The following is a 26416-nucleotide window of genomic DNA, read 5'->3' on the forward strand; positions in this document are numbered from 1 at the left end:
AGGAGGATCACTTGAGGTCAGGAGCTCAAGACCAGCCTGAGCAAGAGTGAGACCCCATCTCTACAAAAAAAGTAGAAAAATTAGCGGGCTGTGGTGGTATGTGCCTGTAGCTACTTGGGAGGCTGAGGCAGGAGGATCCCTTGAGCCCAGGAGTGTGAGGTTGCAGTGAGCTATGATGACACCACTGCACTCTATCCTAAGTAACAGAGAGAAACCCTGTCTCAAAAAAAAAAAAAAAAGAAAAAAAATCTATGGTGGAATGGAAGAATAGAGCTAAAAATTAAAGAAAAAGAAATTTTAATGTAAGGGGAGAAAGGAAATTTGGGTAAATAAAAAAAATAGTCACAGATAAATTTTGTCAAAGTATTAAGAAACTGTAGCATATGACATAGATAAAATCTTTATGCAGAAAAGATCTATTGGGAGATTATTGCACATAGATATTTCTGGAGCTAGAAGTAAGGAGGTTATAAAATGCCTGTGATAGATACAGTGGCTAATGCCAGAGATGTGCTACCTACGTATGCGTACATACATATATACCCACACTTCTCTTTATGGATGTCTAAAAATGGTAGCTAAAATTGTTCACAAATAAATCATACTGAAAATTAAACAATATTATTAAATAATATTTAGAAGAGAATGATAAATATCCCAAAAGAGTTCAATCGGTTCAAAGTAGGCCCTGGCACTGGGTAGCAGTGTCCCCTAGTGGTGAATCTTGGTATTTCATGTTTCTCTATTTTCTTCTTAGGGATCTTCTGATGTTCAGGAGTCTGGTCCCAGCCCCTGGTTGGCTAATCCTTCCATCCGGAGGACATTCTTCCCAGATCCCCAGACGTACGTAGCTGCCAGAGTGGAGGTCTCCCAGCCATTTCTCAGAGCTTTCTCCCAGAAAAAAAGGCTACCAAGTCACTCATAGGCATACAAACCCAGCCTAGGTTTGCTGAATTCTTCACATACCCTAAGCCTAACCCTATCTGTATATCAAACCAGCTTTCTCATTTAGATGCCATTTACTTAGGTGAACAGAATGGGGTCTATGTCCTGAGTGAAACCACATACTCTGTTTCCCTGCAGGAACACCAAGAAAATTTCAGAGCTCAGGAACATACTAACGCAGCTGCAGCCAGGGGGTCTGGGGCGTTCAGCCCGCATGGTGCTTTCGGCTGCCCTCCAGACACCAGCCAGCATGGCGAGCCCGAAGAACAACCATGCAGAACAAGGTACTAGTCGTCCAGATAGCACAGGTGAGGCCCCTGACCTGCTCCTTACTGTCCCTAGCAATGACCTTTCTCTCTGAATGTACCACTGCTATACAGGGATGGCTTACAAGTAGGACTTCATGTGCTAGAAAAGACACTTTTCATTATCTTGTTACCAGAAGGAAATCAAATATTGTATTGTAATTGAAAAAGGAGGGCCTAGGAATCTAGGAAACAGGAATCCTTATTTCTTTGGGCCTCAATTCCCTCTACTTCAAAGTGAAGGAATTAAACCAAATAGTATTTAGTCCTCTTGCAGTATTAATATTCTGTGATCATCTCAGAAAGATCATTAAATCAAGGTTGTGGTATATGTAGTTTATTAGAGGAATAAGGTAGGGGAATAGTGTAATTTTACCGCAGAGAAAGAAAGGAATAAAAAGTATTTTAGAATGTTACTTTGCACTAGACATTGCTGGGCACTTTTACAGACTTTACCTACTTAATGTTCACAACAAACTTAGGAAGTACATATTGTTATCCTCATTTTACAAAAGAATCTGAGGTTCAGGAAGGTTAAATTTTCTGAGTCACACAGCTAATAAGAGGCAGAGCCAGGATTTGAACCCTACAGCTCTTATTCTTTTTACTATTCTAGACAGTAAGAGAGAGGAAGACAGTTGGGTTTTCTTTGAAAAGTTAAGAAAACAGGATGATTCATTGTTTTATTAGGAAAATTTTTAAAAAGGAAAAGGTTTGTCTGCATTTCAAAGGACTAAACAAAATAGTGAAATAATGAGTATATCATTTCATTACAAAAATAGGGCATATTGGTTATCTCTTATAGCATAATAACTTGCCCCAAAACTTGGTAGCTTAAAACAACATGTATTATCTTAAAGTTAGTGATGGTTAGAAATCCAGGCATGGCTTAGCTGGGTCCTCTGGCTCTGGGTCTGTCACAGGCTGCAGTCACCTCAAGACTCAACCAGAAAGGGTCTGCTTCCTAGCTCAGTCACCTGGTTGTGGTGAGATGCAGTTCCCCATGACTGTTGGACTGAGGCTTCCCTCAGTCCCTTTGCCACGGGAGAGTCTCCATGGAGCATCACATGGTATGGCAGCTTGTTTCATCAGAATGAGCAAACAAGAGAGCAAGGAAGCTTGCCAGCGAGAGAGAGCAAGAGCACTAGCAAGACAGAAGTCACAGCCTTTTGTAACCTAGTCACAGAAATGCCATCCCATCACTTTTACCAGATTCTGTTCATTAGAAACAAGTTACCAAGTCCAGCCCACACTGAAGGGGAGGCATGAACACCAGGAGGCAACAACCATTTCAGAAGCTGTCGACCACATAAGGAAAGCTGTCTCATTTTAAGAGAAGGAGCACAGAAGGGAACTTAAATCATTTTGGGGCACTATTACAGCCTGGGCACTGGAGCTATGAAAGTACTTTGAAATATATTAAATGCTGTACAAAGTGTTTCATAAATTCTGAATAACTAGACAGATGGTGGGGTTTTCTTTATTAGCACTCATTTGATAGATATTTACTGAACATCTCTTATGTGCCAGGCGCTGTGCTATGTGCCAGGGATACCACAGTAAATAAAATAGGAATGCTCTTACCCTGATGGAAAAACACATGTCCATGTCACACAAATAAATTTAAAACTTAAAACAGTGGTAAGTACTTTCAAGGAAAAGCATAATGGAATGGCCTCATAGAAATTATTAATATCATTTCATCTAAGGCTTGCAGAGTAAGAAAGAATTAGCAAGGCAAAGAGGGTAGAAAGAATATTCTTAACAGAATGAAATACATGAAGACCCTTTTGTTACAGAGCTGGATTTAATGAGCATTTCTAACACAGAGCCCAGAGCAGAGGAGCCAAACTCCAAGAATGATGTGGGCAGGATGAAAAGACAGAAAGTGCATGACCAAAGGTAAGTAGGTCAACATGAAAGACCCAGATCACCTCCCCAAACCTTATTGCCCTTATGTGGCTGTCCTTCCTTCCTCCCCGACTCATTTTTTTTTTTAATTTTTTGAGATAGGGTCTCGCTCTCTCACCTGGGCTAGAGTGCAATGGCTTCATCACAGCTCACTGCAGCCTCGAACTCCCAGGCTCAAGCCATCCTCCCACCTCAGCTTCCCGAGTAGCTGGGACTACAGGCACACACCACTACACCTGGCTAATTTTTCTATTTTTTTATAGAGATGGGGGGGGGTCTCACTATGTTTCCCAGACTGGTCTCAAAATACTGGCCTCAAATGATCCTCCCACCTTGGCCTCCCAAAACACTGAGATTATTGTCATGAGCCATAGCGCCAGCCTCTTTTTTTTTTTTTTTTTTTTAAGAGATAGGGTTTCACTATGTCTCTGAGGCTGGTCTCAAACGATCATCCTGTCTCAGCCTCCCAAGAAGCTGGAACTATAGGCACGACCCACTGCATCTGGCTCCCTGCTCTTGGCTTTAGTTAGGTCAGAGAGTATCCTTGTGTCTGAGTCTTGATCTCTAGTGTCTGCACCTAAGGGCAGTGGAGAAAAGATACCCTTGTCCACATGTTGTCAGGTTTGGCTCTAGGCAAGGAGGCAGCCTGCAGTGAACCAGAATCTGGAGATGAGTACACTGCATCTTGTGGACTTCATCAATCTTAAATATTTTCTGCTTCAAAGGACACTTTCAAGAAAGTAAAAAGACAATCCATAAAATATGGGAGAAAATATTTACATATCATATATTTAATAAGGTTCTTGTATCTGGACTACATAAAGAACCTTTACAAGTCAACAATAAAAAGATAACCTAATTTTAAAAACGGACAAAGGATCTGAATAGAGTTGTCTCCAAAAAAGATATGCAAATGGCCAATAGGCACATAAAAAGATGCTCAAGCCAGATGTGATAGCTCACCCGTGTCATCCCAACATTTTAGGAGGCTGCAGTAGGAGGATGGCTTGAAGTCAGGAGTTCGAAACCAGCCTGGGCAATAGCAAGACCCCATCTCTAAAAAATTAAAAAAAAAAAAATTTCGTGGGCGTGGTGAGGCACACCTGTAGTCCCACCTACTCCAGAAGCTGAGACAGGAGAATCATGTGAGCCCAGGAGTTTGAGGTTATTGTGAGCTATGATGATACCACTACACACTAGCCTAGGCAACAGAAGGAGACCCTGTCTCAAAAAGAAAAAAAAACAGATGCTCAATATGGTTAGTCATTAGGGAAATGCAAATCGAAACCACAGTGATCACTTCACACCCACTAGGATGACTATAATCAAAAAGATGGACAATAACGTCCATCTTCGCCAAAGTGTTGGCGAAGATATGGAGAAACTGGAACGCTCATACATTGCCAGTGGGAATGTTAAATAGTGCAGCTGCCTTGGAAAACAGTTTGGCAGTTCCTTAAAAACCTAAACACAGAGTAATCATATGACCCAGCAATTCTACTCCTAGGTCAGTACCCCAGAGAATTTATAACAGGTGTTCACAAAAAAAGACTTATAAACAAATATTCATAGCAGCATTATTCATAATAGGCAATTGTTTATCAACTGATGAATGGGTAAACAAAATGTGGTATACCTGAACCATGGAATATTATTCAGCCATATAAAAGGAATATATTACTGACACCTGTTACAGCATGGATGAACCTTAAAAACATTATGCTAAGTATAAAAAGTCAGTCACAAAAGAGCACATATTGTATGATCTCACTTATATGGAATGTCCAGAATAGGGAAATACGTAGAAACAGAAAGCAGATTAGAGATTACCAGTGTTTATGGGTCAGAGGAATGAGGAGTGACTGCTGATGGGTTCAGGGTTTCTTTTAGGGGTAACAAAAATGTTCTAGATGAGATAGTGGTTATAAAACCTTGTGAATATACTAAAACCACTGACTGTACACTTTAAAAGGGTGGATTTTATGGTATGTGCATTATATTAATATTTTAATAAAAATAAAAAACCTGAGGCAGTACAGAATCTCTGTTCTCAGATGTTCAAGGGTTAAATGGCTTCCCTCAAGTCTTGTACATCAAATGGGAAAACCGGACGCCAACCCAGGGTTTCTAGGTACATATCAACTATTCTACTTATTTTTGCCCTGATTCTAGGCTCCTTCAGCCTTTACAGCCTCTTACTTAGAGCTGATCTTTAACTGTTCTTTCTCACAGGCCTCCATCCAACTCTAACTCTCAGCCAAACAGGAGGGGGACAGCAAGGACACGGCAAAGAAAACAACACCGACCCCGGGCCCAAAGCAGTGGTGGCCAGGATAGTGGCCAGTGCCCCATCTGTGCAGGTAAGTGCTTGGGCACAGGGAGCTGTTATGTGGCAACCAGGCCAGTCCTTGAGGGAGGAATGGGAGATCTGGGGGTACTGCCAAGAGCATCTGGATTTGGACTCCTAGTCTCTGTGGTCTCCGCAGCTCCCAGGTATGTAACTATGCTTTTAGTCAAGTGGAATTCCAGACAAGTCTATATTGAGCCCCTGCTCATTGTGTTTGCTGAGCTGAGGGAGGGACACGGGGCCTGCCCTAAGGATGAGCATGAAACCAAATAATATAAAACACCATCGGAGAGGGCCTAGAATTTCCTTCATAACTTCTTCCTCCATGTCCAAATTCTACTTACTCTTTAAGTCTCTGTTCAAATGGTACTTCTTTGCCAAGTCGTCTCTGATCTACCCAGATAATCTCTCCTGACTGAGCTTCTGCAGCATTCTCTGATTCCCTTGGGCTTAGCTTTTCTCACCTCTGCTTTGTATCAGTGTTATTTGTGTTCATAGCTTATCTTTACCAGGGAACTCCACATTCCGTAAGGACAAGCCTGGGTTTGTGTCCCTCAGCTCCCAGCATACTGTTAGGCACATAATAAACACTCAATAAACGTTTGATGGATACACCATATTGTCTCTCGGGTGTGAAATATCAACCATGGTAAATTTCCTGCCAAAATAGCTGCATTTTGGCAGCAGAAATACCCTTCAGAGTTCTTGGGGTGGGATCCTGCCTGGGAGCAGGCTCAGTTTTGTTTACCTCCTTCTCTCCCCTAGGCTCCTTCAGCATTGAGAATCTTCCCCTGCACGCTGCCACTTGTGGAGAGACCTCCTCGTCGCCATATTCGTCCCCGTCTTCCCCAGAGAGTTCACCACCCATTTCCTGGGTCCAGTGCCCTATCTGCCAGTTGCAGTTCTCAGCAAGAGAAGTAGAAGAACATGCCAGCGTGTGTGGGGAGGTCTCTCAGGCATGAGCCATGAGGTCCTGTGGTTTGGGCCCCCACCCTGTATGACTAAGACTGGGGAGTGGATCTCTTGACAGCTGAGAAGGGCTGATGAGGCCAAGCCTTCCTCCTTCTTTCCCTCCACTCATTCCCTCAGGACTCTGCCTGAGGGCACCTCTGCGCCCTGATTTCCCATGCCCCGTTGTCAAGGCTTCTGTGACCATGGCACCCGGTTCTCCTGAGGACAGCTCTGTTCTTTTCCCCCTTGGAACTTCTGGGCTTGGGACACTATCCAGAACATCTTCCTGTCTATGAGTGATGTACATCCTTGTGGCCATTTTCCTGAAAGGAAAACTGAGGCCCAGTGAAAAGAAAAACATTGCCTGACAGGTAGATCCTTTGGTGTACTGGGAATGTGAGAGTGGGTTTTGAGCACACGACTGACATCCAGCATCCTGTGAACTTAACTCTTAGTATCCTTTGTGGGTTCCTTTCCCAAATATAATCAGGTAATGGTGCTGCTCTGTGACTTTAAGCAAGTTATTTATCTTAGGGCCCAGAATTAACCTTCAGTAACTGAGACAGAAAAATCCTCCATCCTCCCATACACAGAGCTATTATAGGGAACTGATGGGTTAATGACTAAGGAATGGTTCTAGGCTTGGCTGTGGAACCTTGGGCAAATCCTGTTCCCCATCTGCACACTGAGGTCGTTGGACCAGAGGATCTCAAAGTCCCTTCAAGCTGTGACATTCCAAATTCTATTCCCACCTTCTTTGAGCAAATATGCCTCTCTCCCCTTTCCCAGAAGATTTCTTTGTGTGGCACTAACATAAGTTCCCCCGGTCCCCAGGGTACAGGGCAGAGGGGGAGCAGCTGGTCCTGCAAAAGGAGGGCCCAGGGCGGGGTTTTGAGTGGGTAGGAAGGAGAATGCTGGGCACAGTCAGGGGAGCAGACAGCAGGAATTCAGCCTGTCGGTCCCTGCCAGCATAGGTGGGTGCAGCCATGGACCCCCTCACGGTAAGAGGCCTTCTACTCCCTTATCTTGCTCCATCCTGGGCCCATGTCTAGCTGTGAATGAAACAGTAGATTGGCCCAGAGGGGTGGCACGGGCATCCTAGCTGCCACGCAGGCGGTAGATATCTCTGGGTGGGAGAAGAGCCCCTGGAGCCCTGAGCCTGGGCCCAGAAGAGAAGAGCAGTGAGGATGGGGCTGGGCCTGGCAGAGAAGAGGGACAAGGCAGTAGTGAGGGGCAGAAGTGCCCTCCAAGGCAGCGGAGGGCAAAGCTGGGGGGTTGGTGGAGGAGGAGCACGTTGGGATCCTGCTGGAGTCCTGGTCAGCGCTGAGGGGGTTGGGGAAGGCCCAGTTCAAAGACCCTCCTGTGTGGGCATGTCCGGACCTGCCCTTCACAGAGGCTCTGGGACTTTGAGAGGGATGAGCGGCTGGGAGATGAAGTCAGCAAGATGGGAGCTGGTCCTGGATGGATCCTTTGTGCCTGCATGTGGGGTTATGCTCCCCGTGCAGCCCCGTCACCTGCTCTAACCTACCCTTTCTCAAGATACCCACACGTGGCCCCACCCCCATGTGTGTGGGTCTTGTGAGGGTAGAAGTCAAGCTGAGGAAGGAGCTCCCAGTCACACCCAGTCCTGGCACTTTCCTAACCTGAAAATCTACACAATAAAATGGTGAATAAGATAATTTCTGCCAGTATGTGTTTGGGACAAGGAAGAATGTGATGGTGCCTGGGTACAGAGGGTTAGGGCTAGAAGCAGAAGGGTGAGGGAGGCCCCAAAACAAAGGAAGTTGGAAACTCAAGGTCCCACCTCTCCGCTCCATCCAGCCACAGCCTAACTGGACTGAAATCGTGAACAAAAAGCTCAAGTTCCCACCTCCACTCCTGGGTGCCATCCAGGAGGGCCGACTGGGTCTCGTGCAGCAGCTGCTGGAGTCGGGGGGTGAGGCCACGAGCAGTGGGTCAGGCGGGCCCCTGCGGAATGTGGAGGAGGCTGAGGACCGCTCCTGGAGGGAAGCTCTCAACCTGGCCATCCGCCTGGGCCACGAGGCCATCACTGATGTGCTCCTGGCCAATGTCAAGTTTGACTTCCGGCAGATCCACGAAGCCCTGCTAGTGGCGGTGGACACAAACCAGCCGGCAGCGGTGCGTCGCCTGCTGGCCCGGCTGGAACGGGAGAAGGGTCGCAAAGTAGACACTAGGTCTTTCTCACTGGCTTTCTTTGACTCATCGATTGATGGTTCCCGCTTTGCACCCGGTGTCACTCCACTCACCCTGGCCTGTCAGAAGGACTTGTATGAGATCGCACAGCTGCTCATGGACCAGGGCCACACCATTGCCCGGCCCCACCCAGTCTCCTGTGCCTGCCTGGAGTGCAGCAACGCCCGCCGCTATGACCTGCTGAAGTTCTCCCTGTCCCGCATCAACACCTACCGTGGCATTGCCAGCAGGGCCCACCTCTCGCTGGCCAGTGAGGATGCAATGCTGGCTGCCTTCCAGCTCAGCCGCGAGCTCAGGCGCCTTGCACGCAAGGAACCTGAGTTTAAGGTCGGTTTCTCATCCTTCCCCCTGCCCTTGCTGCCCCATATTTGTTGCTCTACTAGAGCATGGTTGGGCCTATGCTGGGTGTTCTGGGAAGTGGGAAGCAACAGAAAGAGGATGAGGCCCAGTCTCTGTTCTAAGAAATCTCTGTTTTGATGACAAGGAGTTACAGAATCCCACTCTGAGGGGGATTTCAATCTAATAGCGGAGAGCAGTCACTCTAGAGGCACCTGGTCTTATGAGGAGGGCACAACCCCACCCTAGGTGAGCCCTGGGTCTGTCTGAGGGAGGAGAAAGAACATAGATAAACAGAAAAGCTGGGCAGGTGTGGTGGCTCATACCTGTAATCTCAGCACTTTGGGAGGCCAAGGTGGGAGGATTGCTTGAGTTCAAGACCAGCCTGAGCAACATAGCAAGACTGTCTTTTCCAGGCCAGGCGCAGTGGCTCACGCCTGTAATCCTAGCACTCTGGGAGGCCGAGGTGGGCGGATCATTTGAGCTCAGGAGTTCGAGACCAGCCTGAGCAAGAACGAGACCCTGTCTCTATTAAAAATAGAAAGAAATGATCTGGACAGTTAAAAGTATATATATACAAGAAAATTAGCCGGGCATGGTGGCACGTGCCTGTAGCCCCTACTACTTGGGAGGCTGAGGCAGAAGGATTGCTTAAGCCCAGAAGTTTGAGGTTGCTATGAGCTTGACACCACGGCACTCTAGCCCGGGCAACAGAGCAAGACTGTGTCTAAAAAAAAAAAAAAATACTGTCTTTTCCAAAAATTTTAAAAATTACCCAGGCACTGTGGTGTGCAACTGTAGTCCCAGCTACTCAGGAAGCTGACGCAGGAGGAGCACATGAACCCAGGAGCTTGAGGTTACAGTGAGCTATAATAGCACCACTGCACTCCAGCCTGGGTGACAGAGCAAGACCCTGTCTCTTAAAACAAGAAAGAAAGAAAAGCAGCTGGACAGACTTGGAGATGATGTTCAGTAGAGTAAGTCTCTTCTGAGCACCTGCTGTGTGTTCCCACCTAGACCACTGTATGTTGGGGCTCTCAAGCTTGTGATCATAAGCAGGGAGAGGGCAGAGAGAGGGCGGCAAGACACTCCCAGGACACTCCACCTCATTCAGTGCCCCTGTGGATGGTACTAACAGGGTTTCCAAAGCTCAGAAAACAGAGGTCAGGAAAGCTACAGCTGTTGTGTTCAGGGAAGACTCCTTGGCAGAAGCGGCATTAAGTTTAGCTACAGAAGTGGGTGGTTTAACACAAGTGAAGAGGAGCAGGGAGGTAGTTGAGGTGTGGCTGCAGTCCAAGCAAAGGCTCTCAGGTAGCAGAACTATACGTGGTGATGAGTGCGGGGGAGACCCTGTGCAGGAAGGACTGAGAAGGCATGAAGTGGAGCTTGGAGGCAGGGACTAGCCAGGGGCCTTGGATACCACCAGTTCGGTTCGTCCATCGCTCATCCACTGGCATCTCCTGTGTGTCAAGCCAGACTTGGTCCCCATCCTCAAGATTACCATTAGGTGGGAACCAACAGGGATATCAAAACAGAGGCCTAAGGGAGAATGGCCTGTGCCCCGAGAGCTGGGGAAAGAGCATGCTGCCCCACCCGGAGCCCCCACTGCACAGCCAGCAGGAAAGGGCACTCCTTTCCAAAGGACCTTCCCTCCCTTCTCACAGCTGCCCAGAGGCAGGCATAGCAGAACTATCACCCCACTTCACAGCAGGGAAGCTCAGGCCTGGAAAGGGAAAGAACCTTGCCCAATGTGACACCACCTGAGGGACAGTGCTGGGACTCAGACCTAGGCCCCTGAAAGCCTAGCCTGGATTCTCTGGGGTCAGGGCCCCGAGCAGAACTGAGCACAGGATTGACAAAGTGGAGTCAGGAACTGCCTTAGTCATTTCCGCATCTCCTGAAATTGCCAGCACAGCTTCTCATATAGGGTAGGTGCTCAGAAAGATTAATTGAGCACATGAAAGGCATAAGCAGTCGGAGTAAAAGTGGGACAGGAAATAGGGACTAGAAAAGGGAAGTGCAAGGGATAGGAGAAGATGACAGAGGGGTCTGGGTTGAAGTGACTTAGTGAAAGGTAGAGATAGCACCAGATAAGCAAAGTGACATAGGAGGTACCTCATTATAGCAAGAAGGATAGGTGAGGTGGCAGAGAGGGAAGAAATCAATGGCCCAGTGACACCAGATGTAGGAAGTGTTGGTGCAAGGGCAGGACAGAGGTGGCCAGGCCCATTATTGGGGGGGCATGGCCTGATTTAATGGTGGGAGGCACACAGGCACCTGCTTTCCTGTAGCCTGAATACATTGCCCTGGAGTCGCTGAGCCAGGACTATGGCTTTGAGCTGCTGGGCATGTGCCGGAACCAGAGCGAGGTCACTGCGGTGCTCAACGACCTGGGAGAGGACAGCGAGACTGAGGCTGAGGGCCTCGGGCAGGCCTTTGAAGAAGGCATCCCCAACCTGGCGCGGCTGCGACTAGCCGTCAACTACAACCAGAAGCGGGTCAGCTGGGCCCTACCATCTCCCCCTCCCTGCCCTGATCCCTTGCCCTGCCACCCCAGGTATCTCCCACCTTAACCCTAAGCAACTCCTTTCCTGCCCTCGGAACCCTCTTAGACCCTGATTCTGAGCACCCTTCTGTCTAGGCCCTTGGCCCTGTGGGTCCCCAACCCTCCCTTCTTACCTTCTATCTAAGCCCCAAACCTCTCCCCAACCCTGGGAAAACCCGTTACCCACCAGGAACCCACCTTCAGACCAGGACGTCTGGGTCTTAGCTTTGCCTCTGGCCTGCTGAGTTACTTTGGTCTAGTCTTTTTCTGTTGTTAGACTTTAGTATCCCACTCCATAAAGCAAGATTAGACTAGATCTCTCAGGGCTTAAATATCAAGTGGTTCAATTATTCCCCGTCTCATTGGACACTCTCCCACCTGGGCTAAAGACAGCTTCCTTTCTAGCCTCCTTCAGCCCTTGCGCCTCACTCTTGTCCACCCTCAGATACCCTAGCCCACCAGGCATTTCTTCATAATGGCCCCCCTGACCCTGCCCCCAACACAGCAAACCCCACCTTCCCCCTTCTCTCGTCTTCAAGACCATCTCTAAGAAGGCAGGGAACCCTGGGGGTTCTGGGTCTTAGGTACCCAGTTCTACCCACCACTGCCTGACTTAGATTCAAAAATGTGGGATCCAGAGAGTCTGGGAAAATCTTTGAGTTCAGCTTCCTCCTTCATACACCAAGGCCTGGGGGGTGTGTGTTGTGGGGGGGGGGTGTCTGCCCATGGTCACGTGACAGGTGAACTGCCTTTCTTCTGGGCTAGCTGATACGGGGAGAAAAGAGGAGTGGTTCAATCTCAGTGGCAGGGAAGTAAGGGCTATATACCCAGTGTTCCCCTTCCCTCCCAGCCTGGTGACGCCCCTGCTCATGCTCCCTCTCTGCTTAGTTTGTAGCACACCCCATCTGCCAGCAAGTTCTGTCCTCCATCTGGTGCGGGAACCTGGCCGGCTGGCGTGGAAGCACCACCATCTGGAAGCTCTTTGTTGCCTTCCTCATCTTCCTCACCATGCCCTTCCTCTGCCTTGGCTACTGGCTGGCGCCCAAGTCCCGGGTACAAAGAAAAAGATTAATGATAACTGTCACTTACTGAGCACTTGTTTTATGCCAGGCCCTGGGCTGGGCACTTTGTGAATATAATTTTGTGAATGTTCCCCTTAAGTAACTTGGGGTGGCCCTGGAAGGCAGGCATTACACTTATTTTATACAGGAGGAATCTGAGACACAGTGCTCCTTTTTGTCAAGGCTACACAGTAAATAGCAGTGCCAGGATTTAAACTGAGGTCCCTCTGCCTCCAAAACCTGAATCCTATTGACAGCCCTATACTCTCCTAAAGAGAATCCCACCCCACCTACAAATTATTTGGGAGGCCTTAAAATATTTCCTTGAAGCCGGGCATGGTGGCTCATGCCTAAAATCCCAGAGACTTGGGAGGATGAGGCAGGAAGATCACTTTAGGTCAGGAGTTCTAACCCACCCTGGGCAACACAGTGAGACCCCGTTTCTGCAAACATCTTTTTTAAAATTAGCCAGGTGTGGTGGTGAGCATCTGTAGTCTCAGCTACTTGGGAGGCTGAGGCGGGAGGATCCCTTAAGCCTAGAAATTCAAGGCTGCAGTGAGCTATGATTGTGCCACTGCACTCCAGCCTGGGCAACAGCACAAGCTCTCATCTCTGTGACCCAGGCCTTGTGTCTGGTATTGGGAATGTATTGAAGAACAAGCCCTGTTCCTGTCAACAGGCGAGAGATAAGGAGAGGAGTGTTCCAGGAAGCAGGAACAGCATGTGCGAAGTCCTAGGGAGAGAGAACGTAAAGCACTGGACAATCTGAAAGGAATTAAACAATGAGTGGTAGAGAAGTGGGCAGAGGCCCAATCTCACAGAGCCTTAGGAGCCGTGTGAAGACAGAAGCGGTTGTAGGATTAATGAGGCGAGTGCCCCCAATAGTTTCGTGTTTTGGAAAGCTCCTTCAGCTGGGGTGTGAAAGGTAGATTTGGGGGTGGGTAGGAGTTAGGGTGACTGCCACAGGGTAGGAGAGACAGAGCATGGAGAGATGCCTCCTGGGTTCTTGGCCCACATGACTGGGTCATTTTATGAGATATGGACACAGGAGGAGGAGGAGCAAGATGGGATAGAAGATGATGAATTTATTTTTTAATACGGTTAAGTTTGAAGAGGGACCTCCAAGGGAAAGTTACTTTGCTTCTGTGATCCTCAGTTCCTGAAAGAAATGGGAACAATAATGCCTACCTCATATGGTGGTGAAGGAGACAATAGATATATAGTCTCATGTATACTACATTCTCAATAAATGTCTGCAGAGTGAGTGAGTCAGTCTGAGAAAAGGGAGTCAAATGTGGGCTGAGCAGTCCAGATGGGCTCCCGGGAGGGAGAGACTGCACAGGACTGAGCCGTGCTCTCCCTCCCTCCCCCAAAGCTGGGCCGCCTGCTCAAGATCCCGGTGCTGAAGTTCCTGCTGCACTCAGCCTCCTATCTGTGGTTCCTCATCTTCCTGCTGGGAGAGTCCCTGGTCATGGAGACGCAGCTGAGCACCTTCCGTGGCCGCAGCCAGAGTGTCTGGGAGACTTCACTGCACATGGTTTGGGTCACAGGTAAATGTGTGGGACCCTTTATTTGTGGCAGTCTCCCTTAGGGGCCCCAGCACTGTTCTTCACAATAAGCACCCCAATGGGAGGGACCCTGCTTCTGTAGATGTCTCTGAACATACAACCAGCCCCTCCCCCTGACCCTCCATCAGGGACCTCGCCCTGTGGTAGACTCCCTGAGCAAGGACCTCATTCTTCTCCCTCCTTGGCATCAGTTCCTACCCACTCCGGAGGTTCCTATCTCACAAATAAGACACTGGTCCACAGTACCAGGTGGTGTAATGGTAGCCTGCAAGCACACTATTAAGACAAGCTATCCTGGAGGTCATGGAACAGAAAGGCTCATAGATCAAATTAAAATGCTCAAATCATACAGTGTGGTTAAATCCCTAAATGGTATCATTATGATGGTGCTGTTAAGAGGACCAGAGTTGAGGTATGAGTAGCAGGTACAACAGAAAGAAGGTGCCTGGGCCTGGGCCCAAGACTTGATTTATGAAGGAAACACAATGGCAAGTATGTCTGGCCACAGCTGTAGCTTACCAACTATCATGATGAGCAACTATGGATTTTATGTGCATTCTCTGGGTAGAGTGCCTACTGGTAGTGTCACCAGTAGGTAGCAGATTTAAGATCTGATGAATACTGACGGCCTCATATGCCTCATGCTTATTTACATGCCTCATATATCATGACTATTTAGTGTCTATCCATTCCTTCCTATGTATGTCACACACATATGCTCTATTTACTTTATTTGTTCAACATATCACCCAGGTAACTAACTTATTTACACATAATGCATAAGTTTCATCCATTCCATTGCTTTTCTTTTCTTCTATAGCAGAATCAAGTATTCTCAAACAATTCAGCAAATACAGTTGACAAGAATCCACCCAGCGTCTGGCTGGTCAACTCAGTAGGCTGGACTGGTGGCCCTTTCCTTGGCTGTCCTCCCTCATTTAGCTCTGGCTTAGTTAGCAAACTCCACCTGTCTACCAAGTCCACTACTCCACCCTGTACCAAGCTCGTCAGTGAGGTCAGAAAGGAAACTGGGCCCAGAAACTTTAGGGAAAGAAAACAAGAGCAGCCCGAGAGGGAAAGTGTCTCATCCTATTATTTACTCAACGTTTATTGACCTGTGCTGAGTTGAGACGAAACCAATACAGTTCCTGCCTGTGGGGGAAGAAAAGTCCTATAAACACATGACACAAAACTAATTTATTCATGCAATAAATGTTTGCTGATGCTCTATTGTGAGCAAAACCCTGAGAATATATGGATAAGTTAAATATGGTTCCAGCCATCCATTCGACACACACTTACTGAGCATGCACCCCACCCTCACAAGGTACTTTCCTGCCGCACAGCACTGATTTGGGTTCCTGACCATATTATATTCACCCTTGTCTCCAGGCTCCAGGCCTTTGCACATTTGTGTGTGTGTTTTTTTTTGGAGACAGAATCATGCTTTGCTGCCCAGGCTAGTCTTGAACTGGGCTCAAGGGATCTTCCCACCTCTACCTCCTGAGCAGCTGGGACTACAGGCACACACCACCACGCCGCGGCCTACTCATTCACTTTTCCTAGAGCACTCACCCCTTCCCACACTGCCCCTTTCCACATTGCCCCTTCCCCTGGCTGGCTCCTACCCTTCCTTCAGGTCTCAGCTTAAACACCACACACCACTTTCTTCGAGAAGCCTTCCTGGCCCCCAAAGCAAAGTGAGGATCCTTTCCTAAACACCCTCATAACAGTCCCCCTGTTCCCCTGCTGTTCAATCGTAGCATTGACCACATTGTATCGTACCTACTTGGTTACTTGCCTGGGTCCTTCACTAGATTATAAACCCTGGGAGGGCAGGGACTATGTCTTGTTCACCACAGGATCTCACCAGCACATGGGAGGAGCTTAATAAATATTTGTTTAATTTGTTCTGGGCACTGGGGACAAAGAGATTAATTGGTCATGGTCCCAACCCTAGAGGGACTCCAGGTTCAGGGGCAGGTAGGGTGGAGACAGACCCATGGAGAGGTAGCCCACGGCACCCGTAGTGATGGCGTCACAGAGATAGGAACAGAGAACCGTGAGAACACAGAACAGGGAGTAACTCACTCCACCTGGTTAGGGAAAGCTTCATGGAGGAGGTAATATGTGACCTGGGCCACAAAGGTGAGGGGGCCGTGGAAGGGCACTCTGGGCAGAGAGGATGGACAGTGAGTGAAAAAGCACACAACTGTATCCCGGGAATGGAAAGGGGTACAATGTGGCAGGACCAGCTGGCTAATGGGGTCCAGCTCCCAAGGCCCCCATCCTCAGGTCTGGTGCTGGGCCTCACTGACACATGGGCACCCTGACCAGGCTGATCATTTGGAGCCCCTTCAAATCAATTTTCATTAAATACTTGTCCAATATTTATTTGGTGGAAGGCAGGGAAAAACTGATTTAAATCATCCCCTCCCCAGAAAATAGCCTCTCCCAGCGTTACTTGGTTTCTGAGTGTCAGCTGTGACCATTGATACAGATCACACCAGAAATAAGTCTGCTTCAGCAAAGCGTCTTGTTCATATTTACATAAGATCACTTCGGCCCGAAGTGATTGAATGTTTATGTTTCATTGACTTCACCCCTGTGATGTTTTAGCTCCCCACCCTCATTCCTAGGATCCGCCCTGCGCCACAAGCTAGCTCTGATGTAGATGGGGGAGGACAGTTCCACCTCACCCTGTCCTGGCCCCCTGCCATCCCCCTTCAGGCTTCCTGTGGTTTGAGTGCAAGGAAGTGTGGATTGAGGGCCTGCGCAGTTACCTCCTGGACTGGTGGAACTTCCTGGATGTGGTCATCCTGTCCCTGTACCTGGCGGCCTTCGCATTGCGCCTCCTCCTGGCTGGGCTTGCCCACATGCACTGCCGGGTTGCCTCCAGTGGGGCTGCCTGCCACTATTTCACCACAGCTGGTGAGTGTCCCCCTGACTTGGCCTTGAACCTCCCAGTTTCTCTTCTTTCTTGGCTCTGGGCTGTCAGCCGCAGCCCCCATTCCACCCTGCACAGAGCGAAGTGAGTGGCGCACCGAGGATCCCCAGTTCTTGGCGGAGGTGCTCTTCGCTGTCACCAGCATGCTCAGCTTCACCCGCCTGGCCTACATTCTGCCGGCCCACGAGTCGCTGGGCACTCTGCAGATTTCCATTGGCAAGATGATCGACGACATGATGCGGTGCGTACTGTCCCTGCTCAGAGCACGCTCCTCCCGGGTAGACTCCACTCAGCCTCCTGAAACCCCCCAGCGCTGCTGTAACACAGGGGCTCTTGACCCGCATTCCTCCAGAGGCACAGGCTCCAGGGACCTCTGAACCCCTGAAACTGCAGGCAAAAGTTGGAGTGTAAATGTAAACGTACATTTCTCTGCAGAGCGGGTCTACAACTTTCACCTAATTCTCAAAGAGGCCCATGACCCAAGAAAAGATTACAAACCACTGATAGCAGAACGAGCCCTTGGTTGAGAGTTCCAGTCCCAGTTCTGTTGCCGTCTCCGTGATCCCTCTCTGGGCCTCGGTTTTCTCATCTCTAAGGAAAGCCAAGGCATTGGACCCGGGGGTCCCTTTGGATCCTTCCCACTCTACAACTGCTCTATATACAACATTATTTGGTTGGCCGGGCGCGGTGGCTCACACCTGTAATCCTAGCACTCTTGGAGGCTGAGGCGGGAGGATCACTTGAGCTCAGGAGTTCAAGACTGGCCTGACCAAGAGCTACTGTCTCTACTAAAAATAGAAAAAATTAGCCAGGCAACTAAAAAAACAAAACAAAAAACAAAACAAAACCATTATCGGGTCTTCTTGGTGCTGATCACCTAATCATGTACAGCCAAACCTGGCTCTCACCCCAATCAGAGCCTGCTCCCCTGGGAATTCCCTGCCTGAGGCAGGACTAGAGTGGGTGCCCTTGGTGGGAAAAGCCCTAGTTATGTTTCTTAATAGCTTCAGCCCAGTTTAGCTTGAGGGAGAACCTCCCACCCCACCCCAGGATTCTTCTAGCCCTCCCTGCCGCAGGCCGACTCATTCTCACATGTGGCTTTAACTCTTCTGGTGGTAACTCCTGTCCCATGGGACTCTCTGACTCCAGCCATCCCTGTATGATCTCAGTATCTCAATTCTTCCCTGTAGACTGGTCCAGCCTCAGCTTTGACCTCCTGGACTCAGTACCCGTATTCTTAAAGGAGAGCATCTGCTTGGCACTACTTTAAATCTCTTCTTATATCCCACTCCCTGATTTCTCTATTCTTAATTATAACCAAATTGAATACTGGTCGAGTAGAACCAGGGAGGCCATCACCCCCGTCCTTCTTTCCAAAGCCTGACTTCTCCCAGGGTGGAGAGCTGCTCTGACCCTTCCACATCCCACCCTCGCCAGGTTCATGTTCATCCTCATGATCATCCTGACCGCCTTCCTCTGTGGCCTCAACAACATCTATGTGCCCTACCAGGAGACAGAGCGGCTGGGCAAGTATGCTGGGGTGGAGGCAGACGGGCAGGTGGGGAGGCTGGGACCTTGCAGCTTGGAGCCACAGTGATCTCTTCCTTCATTTATTCACTCGATTAATTCTCCTGTGTGCTCACTCCTTATTGATTTGTTCTGTCATTCACTCATCTGTTCATTTACACATTCATTTATTCACTTATTTTCTCCCCAAACTTTTTATTCTGTAAAATGTCAATCCTATGAAAAAGTTAAAAGAAAAGTACAGTGGACGCTCATATGCCCTTCACCTAGCTTCACCAGTTGTTAACATTTTGCCACATTTGCTTGATCTATTGCTCTGTGAAACATTTTTTCCCTGTGAAACATTTAAAATAAGTTACTTTGATGCTTATCCTTGGAGGCAAAAAAAAAGGGGCAAGTTGCAAATATCACAACACTTCACCCATAAATAGTTCAGGATGTCTCCTAAGAACATAACTATAAAAGCCTTATCACACTCAAAAAATTTAACATTGATACTGTAATATTTTACTATACAGTCCTTATTCAAATTTCCCCAATTGCCCCCCCAAAAAAAGTCTTTCTAGTTTTTAAAATCTGATATCCAATCTAGTATTTTGCATTATATTTTTTTGTCATATCTCTTCAGTATTTTTTTAAATCTAGAACACCCCTTCTACCTTTCTTTGCCTTGCATGGCAAATGAACTTTTTTGAAGAATGTAGATTAAGTTACATTCCACAGTTGCGATTTATCTGTTGCGTCATGATTAGATTTCAAGTGAAGCACTCTTGGCAAGAACACAACCTAGTCGATTATGTGTACTTTCCACTGCATCACATCAGGACGCACATGATGTCAGCTTGGCCCACTGGACAGACAGACCTCCCCACTGAAAAGGTACTAGGGAAGCCCATTTAGTAACAGGGAGAGATGTTCAGACTCTGTGACTAAACTGCTCCCTTGCAACCCTTTACCAAGTGGCTTCAGCATCCATAGGTGATTTTTGCCTGAATCAGTTATTACAGTGGTGGTTTCAAGATGGTGATTTTCTACTTCTGCATTTCTTCTATTACTTATTAGCTTCTATACATAAGTGCTTTCACCTACCTTCTTTTTCAAATATCACTATGGACTCAAAAAGATATTTTAAAATATAATAATCCATTATAGTCATTATTCTATTTGGTGCTCAGCTCTTCCTAAATATGGCCAATAATTCTTGTATTTGTTTATTCACTCATTCATTGTTTATTGATTCATTCACTCACTTTAAAAATTCACCCACTTTCTTAGTCATTCAGTCATTGTAGATTTTTTGCCGTCATTGAGTTCATATCCGTTTACTGACATCTTCTTTTAGTAGGTCCTGTCCCTGGCACTGGAAGCACAGACAGGAGAAATGAACCAGACCCATTCTCAGGGAGAAGACAGCCATGTGCACAAATAAGCTCAATTTGGGATAATGAGTGCTAGGACAAAGGAGGGTTTATGTCGAAGGTGCCCAGTAGAGGAAGCCCCTTCCTGTCTTGGATTATCAGGGAAGGCTTCACAGGGAAGGGAGAATCTGGACTCCACCTGGAAGGGTATGGACTTCAGGGAAGGTGCAGGGCATTCTGGGCAGAAAGGGGGCATGTACCAATGCAGGGAGGTATGTTTGGAGAATAGCAAGATGTCTTCCATGGTTGGCACATGGAGAGAATTCTATGAGAGGAGGTGAGAGAGGGTAGTTGGGGCCAGGTCATGGAGCTAACAAAGGTCGTGCTGAGAAGCTTGGTTTTTTCCAGCAGGCCAGGGTGCCCCAGGTGGCCTCCCAAGCAGTTGACCCATCAAAAATTCTTCATGAGTTCAACTGCATGACAGTTTTACTGATGACACTAAAGGATCCACACTTGAGCCTGTGGATGTTGGTCTGGGCTTCCTCGTGGTTCTTACGAAGAATTCTTGTTCACAGACTGGCTTCAGACTATCAGCATTAAGGAACTGCGTAAGCTCACCGTGAATCTTAGTGCCAGGGACAGTAACTACTCATTCTAGCCTGCTTTATGGGTGCTGGTGGCATCACTCCACAGTGGCAAGGGAAGGCTGAGCCCTCCCAGGCTGTTCACTCATGGGTAACAGCTAATTAAGTCAAAACTATTTGTGCTAAAATTCCTAGGTAGGTTGTATGGTAGACATCTGGACTGAGGTTAGTTAGGAGCATTTAAAGGTTGACAAGCAGAGGTACAACAGATGAGGTCAGATCAGCATTTAGAAAGAACACCTTGCATGCAGTGTGGGGGACAGAATAACAAGAGAAGAACTGAGACCAGGGACCGGTGTAGGGTTGCGGGAATCTATGCGTGAACCGGCGCTGAGATGGAAGGAATAAGACAGATTCACAAATAAATACAACAGGAAAGAAAATGTGATCAGGTCCATGAGAAACTGACACACACATTCGCTGGGGGTAGGGAAGGGAGTTCAGGAAGGGCTTCCTGGAAGAGGTAGCACAGGAGTTGCTACCAGTGTGCTCCAAACCACCATCCTCTCTCACCCCGCCATGCAATAGTTTCTTAAGTGGTCTCCATGCCTCCACTCTCTCACCTGCTTCCCTTCCATTCTGCTCACAGCAGACAACATGATTTATTTTTTTTTTTTTTTTTTTTTTTTTTTTTTTTTTGAGACAAGGTCTCACTCTGTTGCCCTGTCTTGGGTGCAGTGGTGTCATCATAGCTCACTGTAACCTCCAATGCCTGGGCTCAAGCGATCCTCCCACCTCAGCCTCCTGAGTAGCTGGGACTATAGGTGTGTGCCACTACACCCAGCTAAATTTTCTATTTTTTGTAGAGACAAGGTCTCACTTTTGCTCATGTTGTTCTTGAACTCATGGCCTGAAGTGATCCTCCCACCTTGGCCTCCGAAAGTGCTAGGATTATAGGCCTGAGTCACCACACCAGGCCAACATGATCTTTTCAAATGTAAACAGGCATCACCCCTCTGCTTAGAAGGCTTCATAGCTTCCTCTTGCCCACAGGCCATGGTAAGGACCTTTGTTTTTATATTGATACAAGGTCCTGCATGGTCTGGTTCACACCTCTCACAAGCCTCTCTCTCTCCTTTGCCCTCTGAGACCAGCCATGCTGGCCTACTCTCAGTTTCTCAAATGCCACCATGCTCCACACCCCCTTGGGGAACACTCATTTCTACACTTCCTGCCCTGTCACGTGTTGATTCCCACCATCCTTCAGAGCTCAGCTTGAATGCTTCTCAAAGAGGCTTTCCCCAACCCCAGACGAGGTCGTAACATCCTATGCTGCTCTGCACAGCGAGTATTCAAATGTTGGCAAAGCAGTGTCCACAGTGGTGAAGCGTTGGTACAACAGTGTCCATCTCACCCCTCCCCCTCCCCAGAATATAAGGTCCTTGAAGACAGGGACTGTGCTCATCTTGTCACTGACATATCCTTAGCACCTATGACACTACTATGTGCTCAGTAAATGTTAATATTGGTTGACTGAAAGAATAAAATTGGGAGCTCAGAAGTGGCAAGTGTCTGTATGGGCTGGGAGGGTCCAAAGGGCTTCATGGAAGCAGAAGGCCCTTGGCTGGGTCCTGGAGGGTGAGGAGGAACGTCTGGGCAGAGCTCGGGCTCCTCTCTCACCCCTCATTTCCTGTTCTTTACTTGGCCGGCATGCCAGTTTCAACGAGACATTCCAGTTTCTGTTCTGGACCATGTTTGGCATGGAGGAGCACAGTGTGGTAGACATGCCTCAGTTTCTGGTGCCTGAATTTGTGGGCCGGGCCCTCTATGGCATCTTTACCATCGTCATGGTTATTGTGCTGCTCAACATGCTCATTGCCATGATCACCAACTCCTTCCAGAAGATTGAGGTATGTGGACTGAGGCCAGCTTAGCACAGGGAGAAGGGAGAAAGGGATGGAGAAGAAGCGGGTGCCAGGAGCCAAGACACTTGGGTTCCTTCTCTGCCTCCACTACTGTCTCATTTTGTAGCTTTGGGCAAGTTTTCCTCTGTAAAATGAGGGTCTTAGTAATGCTATTATTAATAGTTCCTCCAGACACCAAGTCTAGTGCTCTTCCCACTGTAGGGGTGGGGGAGAAGTGCGCTGTAGAAAAGCAGGCGGGAGCAGGAGAGGGAGAGGGAAGGGAGACGATGGGAGTGGATGGCGGGAGAACAGCCTGGGCAGGAACTGGATGTCAGAAGATGACAGGTAAGGAGGGTAGGGGAGGAGGAGAGGCGGCACGCAGGGAGATGTGGGTGACAGACAAGGATGGAGATAAGCAGGGGGAGAAGGAAGAGGTTGGCGCTGGAGAATAAGCGATGTGAGGACTGGGGAGCAGAGGCAGGTGAGTGGGCGGGAGGGCCAGGTGCCAAGGCGGCCCTTGCACAGCCCCCACCTCCTGGCCCCCAGGATGACGCCGACGTGGAGTGGAAGTTTGCTCGCTCCAAGCTCTACTTGTCCTACTTCCGGGAGGGCCTGACCCTGCCTGTGCCCTTCAACATCCTGCCCTCTCCCAAGGCTGTCTTCTACCTTCTCAGGTGACGACCTCAGAGCTCCTACTCCCGGCCCCACAAGCACCCAGCCCACGCACACCACCCAGCTGCTGCCCCCATTTCCTTAGGCCCCGTCCTCTAACCTACCTCTTCCCACCATCCAACTCTCTCAGGAGGATTTGCCAGTTCATTTGCTGTTGCTGCTCCTGCTGCAGAACCAAGAGGCCAGACTATCCCCCGATCCCCACCTTTGTGAGTACTTCATCTGCGCGTTGTTGGTCTCGCTCACGGCAGGCCTGCAAGCGCACTGTCTCTACCGTGCATTTGTGTGCACGCCCCGGCCTTTCTGTCTCTCCAGGTATGTTCCCCAGGAGCCTGTTTCCAATTCCCACTCTCTCTGTGGCTTCCCCTCCCTCTGGTCGTTTCCTAAATTTCCAACCCTGCGTCACACAGCTTAAACAGAAGTCCTTGCCACACTCCTCCCAAGCTGCAAATATCTGCTAAGCTCTGGACAGAACTTTTTGCCCTAAACTGGACTAAGACATGATTGAATATTAAAACAAACAAACAAACAAAAAAAACATGTTAAGAAGCCAAGGGTAAAGTCCCACAGACTGGGAAATTAGAGGCGACAGTGGCCTGAGAGAGGAGGCGGGGCATCCAGGAGCTCTCTGAGCCCTTCATATCTGCTCCCCAACCCACTCTGGCTTGGCGTGAGAGCCCCTGCCTAATTCAGACCAGCGCCACTGCCAGATTTGTGGGGGGTTCTCCCCACTCTCCATCTCCCAGCCCTCACCCCACCCGGGTCCACAGGCGGCCCTTCCCCAGCTGTCCTTCTGCCTTCTGGACTGCACTGTGATGGGGGCAGACCAGGGTCTAGGCCGGTGGCCTTCAGGGACACAACAGTCTTCTCAGACTTTGCCCTGGGCCTTTATTGCCTGGCAGGTGGGGGTGGGGACAATGACTGTAGGAAGGCTGGGGGTGGAGAATCTCTCCCACCCCCCTGTCTTCCCATTCCAGGCCAATCCCGGGGCAGGGGCAGGGCCTGGGGAGGGAGAGCGTGGCTCCTACCGCCTTCGTGTCATCAAGGCTCTGGTACAGCGCTACATAGAGACTGCCCGGCGCGAGTTCGAGGAGACGCGTAGGAAAGGTTAGTTGCCCGCCTCCAAGTCTTCCCCATTCCTGTTCCTTGCTCAGCTGGGATAAATGTCCCACACCCAGACTCACACCCTCATTCACCCTGCATTTATGTGGCCCCATCCCACTCTGCCCTTAGAAGGACAACCTGCACTATGTGGCCCCTTGCACTCAGTCGCCCTCTGACCCATTCAGGCATTTGTTCCACTCGTTTCATTTAATCGCTCATTCCTGCCTTCATTCTTGTGTTCACTTATTCTCTCACTCACTCACTCAATTCATTATTCATTCATTCACGTGTTCACTTACTCATTCACTCATTCCACCAACGTTCAGTGCTGTGGCCTCCTTTGTTCCAGGCCCTGTCTGGAGGGAGGGGACGTTGTGTAGATCAGGGACACGTAGTGAGCCTTCAGTCTGCTGAGGAAGAGAAACCATCATGGTAGGCAGAAAGTGCCTGGCTGGCGTGGTGGTTCGTGTCTGTAATCCCAGCACTTTCAGGGGCTGAGGAGTGAGGATTGCTTGAGCCCAGGAGTTCAAGGCTGCAGTGAGCTTTGATCGTGCCATTGTACCCCAGCCTGGGTAACAGAGAGAGACCCTGTCTCTAAAAATAAAAATAAGAAAATAAAAAATGAAAGTGCTTAGCTAAGAGAGACACAAATTGCAGGGGGAGCCTGAAGGAGGAAAAGAACCTATCATTCTGTGAGGATCATGGAAAGGGAGAAGGATAGAGTAGCAGAAGTTGGAGGGAGAGAGATGGAATTTGACCTGGGCCTTGAAGGATGGGTATGAGGTGGCCGGGTGTAGATCGGGGGCAGAGGGTTGACAAGGGCAGATGGATGAATCTCCTAATGACTTAAAAACTTTCCCTATGACTCCTGATCCCTTTTCTGGCCCTGAAGACTTTCCTTCTTTATATCTCCTAAACCCCCTCCCAACTCAGCTTCATCTGCCCCAGATTCCTCCGACCCACCTGACCCCCAGCCCATCAGCCAGTCCCTCATTTCTTCTAGTTCTTCTTCCTCAAGAACCCCAGACAGGGCATCCTCTGGGGTTCTGTTCAGGGTAGAAGAAGGACAGGGCAAGCTCATCTTCTGAAAGACCCCTCCATACTCCACCTCCTCCAGACCTGGGCAACAGACTGACAGAGCTGACCAAGACCGTATCTCGACTGCAAAGTGAGGTGGCCGGCATGCGGCAGACTCTGGCGGAGGGAGGGACACCCCGGCCTCCCGACGGTGCCAGCATCCTCAGTCGCTACATCACCCGAGTACGCAACAGCTTCCAGAACCTGGCCCCCCCCATCCCTGAGACCCCAGAGCTGACAGTGCCAGGGATTGTGGGGACCCAGGTATCTTCAGAAACTGGGCTACAGGACACTGGAGGGGCTCCAGCTTCTGGGCAGTCTGGCCCCTCCTCCCCAGCTCATGTGCTCGTGCATAGGGAACAGGAAGCACAGGGGGACAGGGATCTGCCCCGGGAGGAGGATTTGGGGACCAACGGGGGGTCCTGATGCAGTAGAAGGGCCCCCTCTGTTGCTGAGTGTAGCAGCCTAGATGGGTGAGGCTGGGGGTCACTTAGTAGCAATCTATGCTGCTTTCTTGCCTCAATAAAGTTTCTGTCCTGGATGTGAGATGCCTCCGGAGCGTGTGAGAATCCCTGTGTCTTGATGTTTTTAGTTCTTCCCCCTCTTTCTCCTAAAATAGACCCTGTGGGAGCAAGACAAATAGAAATGGCTTGCTCTGGGGTCCCAAGTGTCTTGGGCTGAGGATTCTACTTTTGGCTTCCCCAAATCTTTAGTGGAAAGAGTTCTGGACCAGGAGGCAGGAGGCCTGGGATGCATGAGGCCTGGGTTCAATACTGACTCTCTGACCTTGAGCAAGTTGCTTCCTTCCTTGGCTTTAAATTCCTCATCTGACAAATATGGCCGAGGAATCCAGCCATCCCCCTTCTTGCCTTCATGGTTGTTGTGAGGACCCTCTGGCTGTTCAAGCTTCTGGAATTCCAGGTTACAGTGTGTGACATGGGTCTGCACAGGGGACCATGTCCAGGAGTGATCAAGAAGTTACTCTTTTTAGTCCCTCAGTCTCTGGGCTTGGCAAGGCTAGAGCAGGGCAGACGGTCCAGTGTCACAGAACAAACCAGTC

General features: G+C 49.1%; 1 protein-coding gene across 1 annotated transcript in view; it reads left to right on the top strand.

Moving 5' to 3' along the window:
- Positions 1–25782, top strand: part of XNDC1N (XRCC1 N-terminal domain containing 1, N-terminal like) — a 36588-nt gene extending 10806 nt beyond the window's left edge. The window contains 19 exon segments of the mRNA XM_069469300.1: positions 758–843; positions 1084–1253; positions 3080–3152; positions 5394–5521; positions 6274–6363; positions 6456–6483; positions 7249–7294; positions 8281–9000; positions 11301–11507; positions 12443–12607; positions 13991–14165; positions 16914–17114; positions 17209–17371; positions 18568–18660; positions 22317–22509; positions 23050–23177; positions 23306–23384; positions 24153–24282; positions 25397–25782. Of these exon segments, the coding sequence (XP_069325401.1) occupies positions 758–843; positions 1084–1253; positions 3080–3152; positions 5394–5521; positions 6274–6363; positions 6456–6483; positions 7249–7294; positions 8281–9000; positions 11301–11507; positions 12443–12607; positions 13991–14165; positions 16914–17114; positions 17209–17371; positions 18568–18660; positions 22317–22509; positions 23050–23177; positions 23306–23384; positions 24153–24282; positions 25397–25782 (3261 nt within the window).
- Positions 25783–26416: the final 634 nt, after the last annotated feature.

This window comes from Eulemur rufifrons, chromosome 6, assembly GCF_041146395.1.
Source record: "Eulemur rufifrons isolate Redbay chromosome 6, OSU_ERuf_1, whole genome shotgun sequence".
In the NCBI taxonomy this organism is placed as follows: Eukaryota; Metazoa; Chordata; class Mammalia; order Primates; family Lemuridae; genus Eulemur; species Eulemur rufifrons.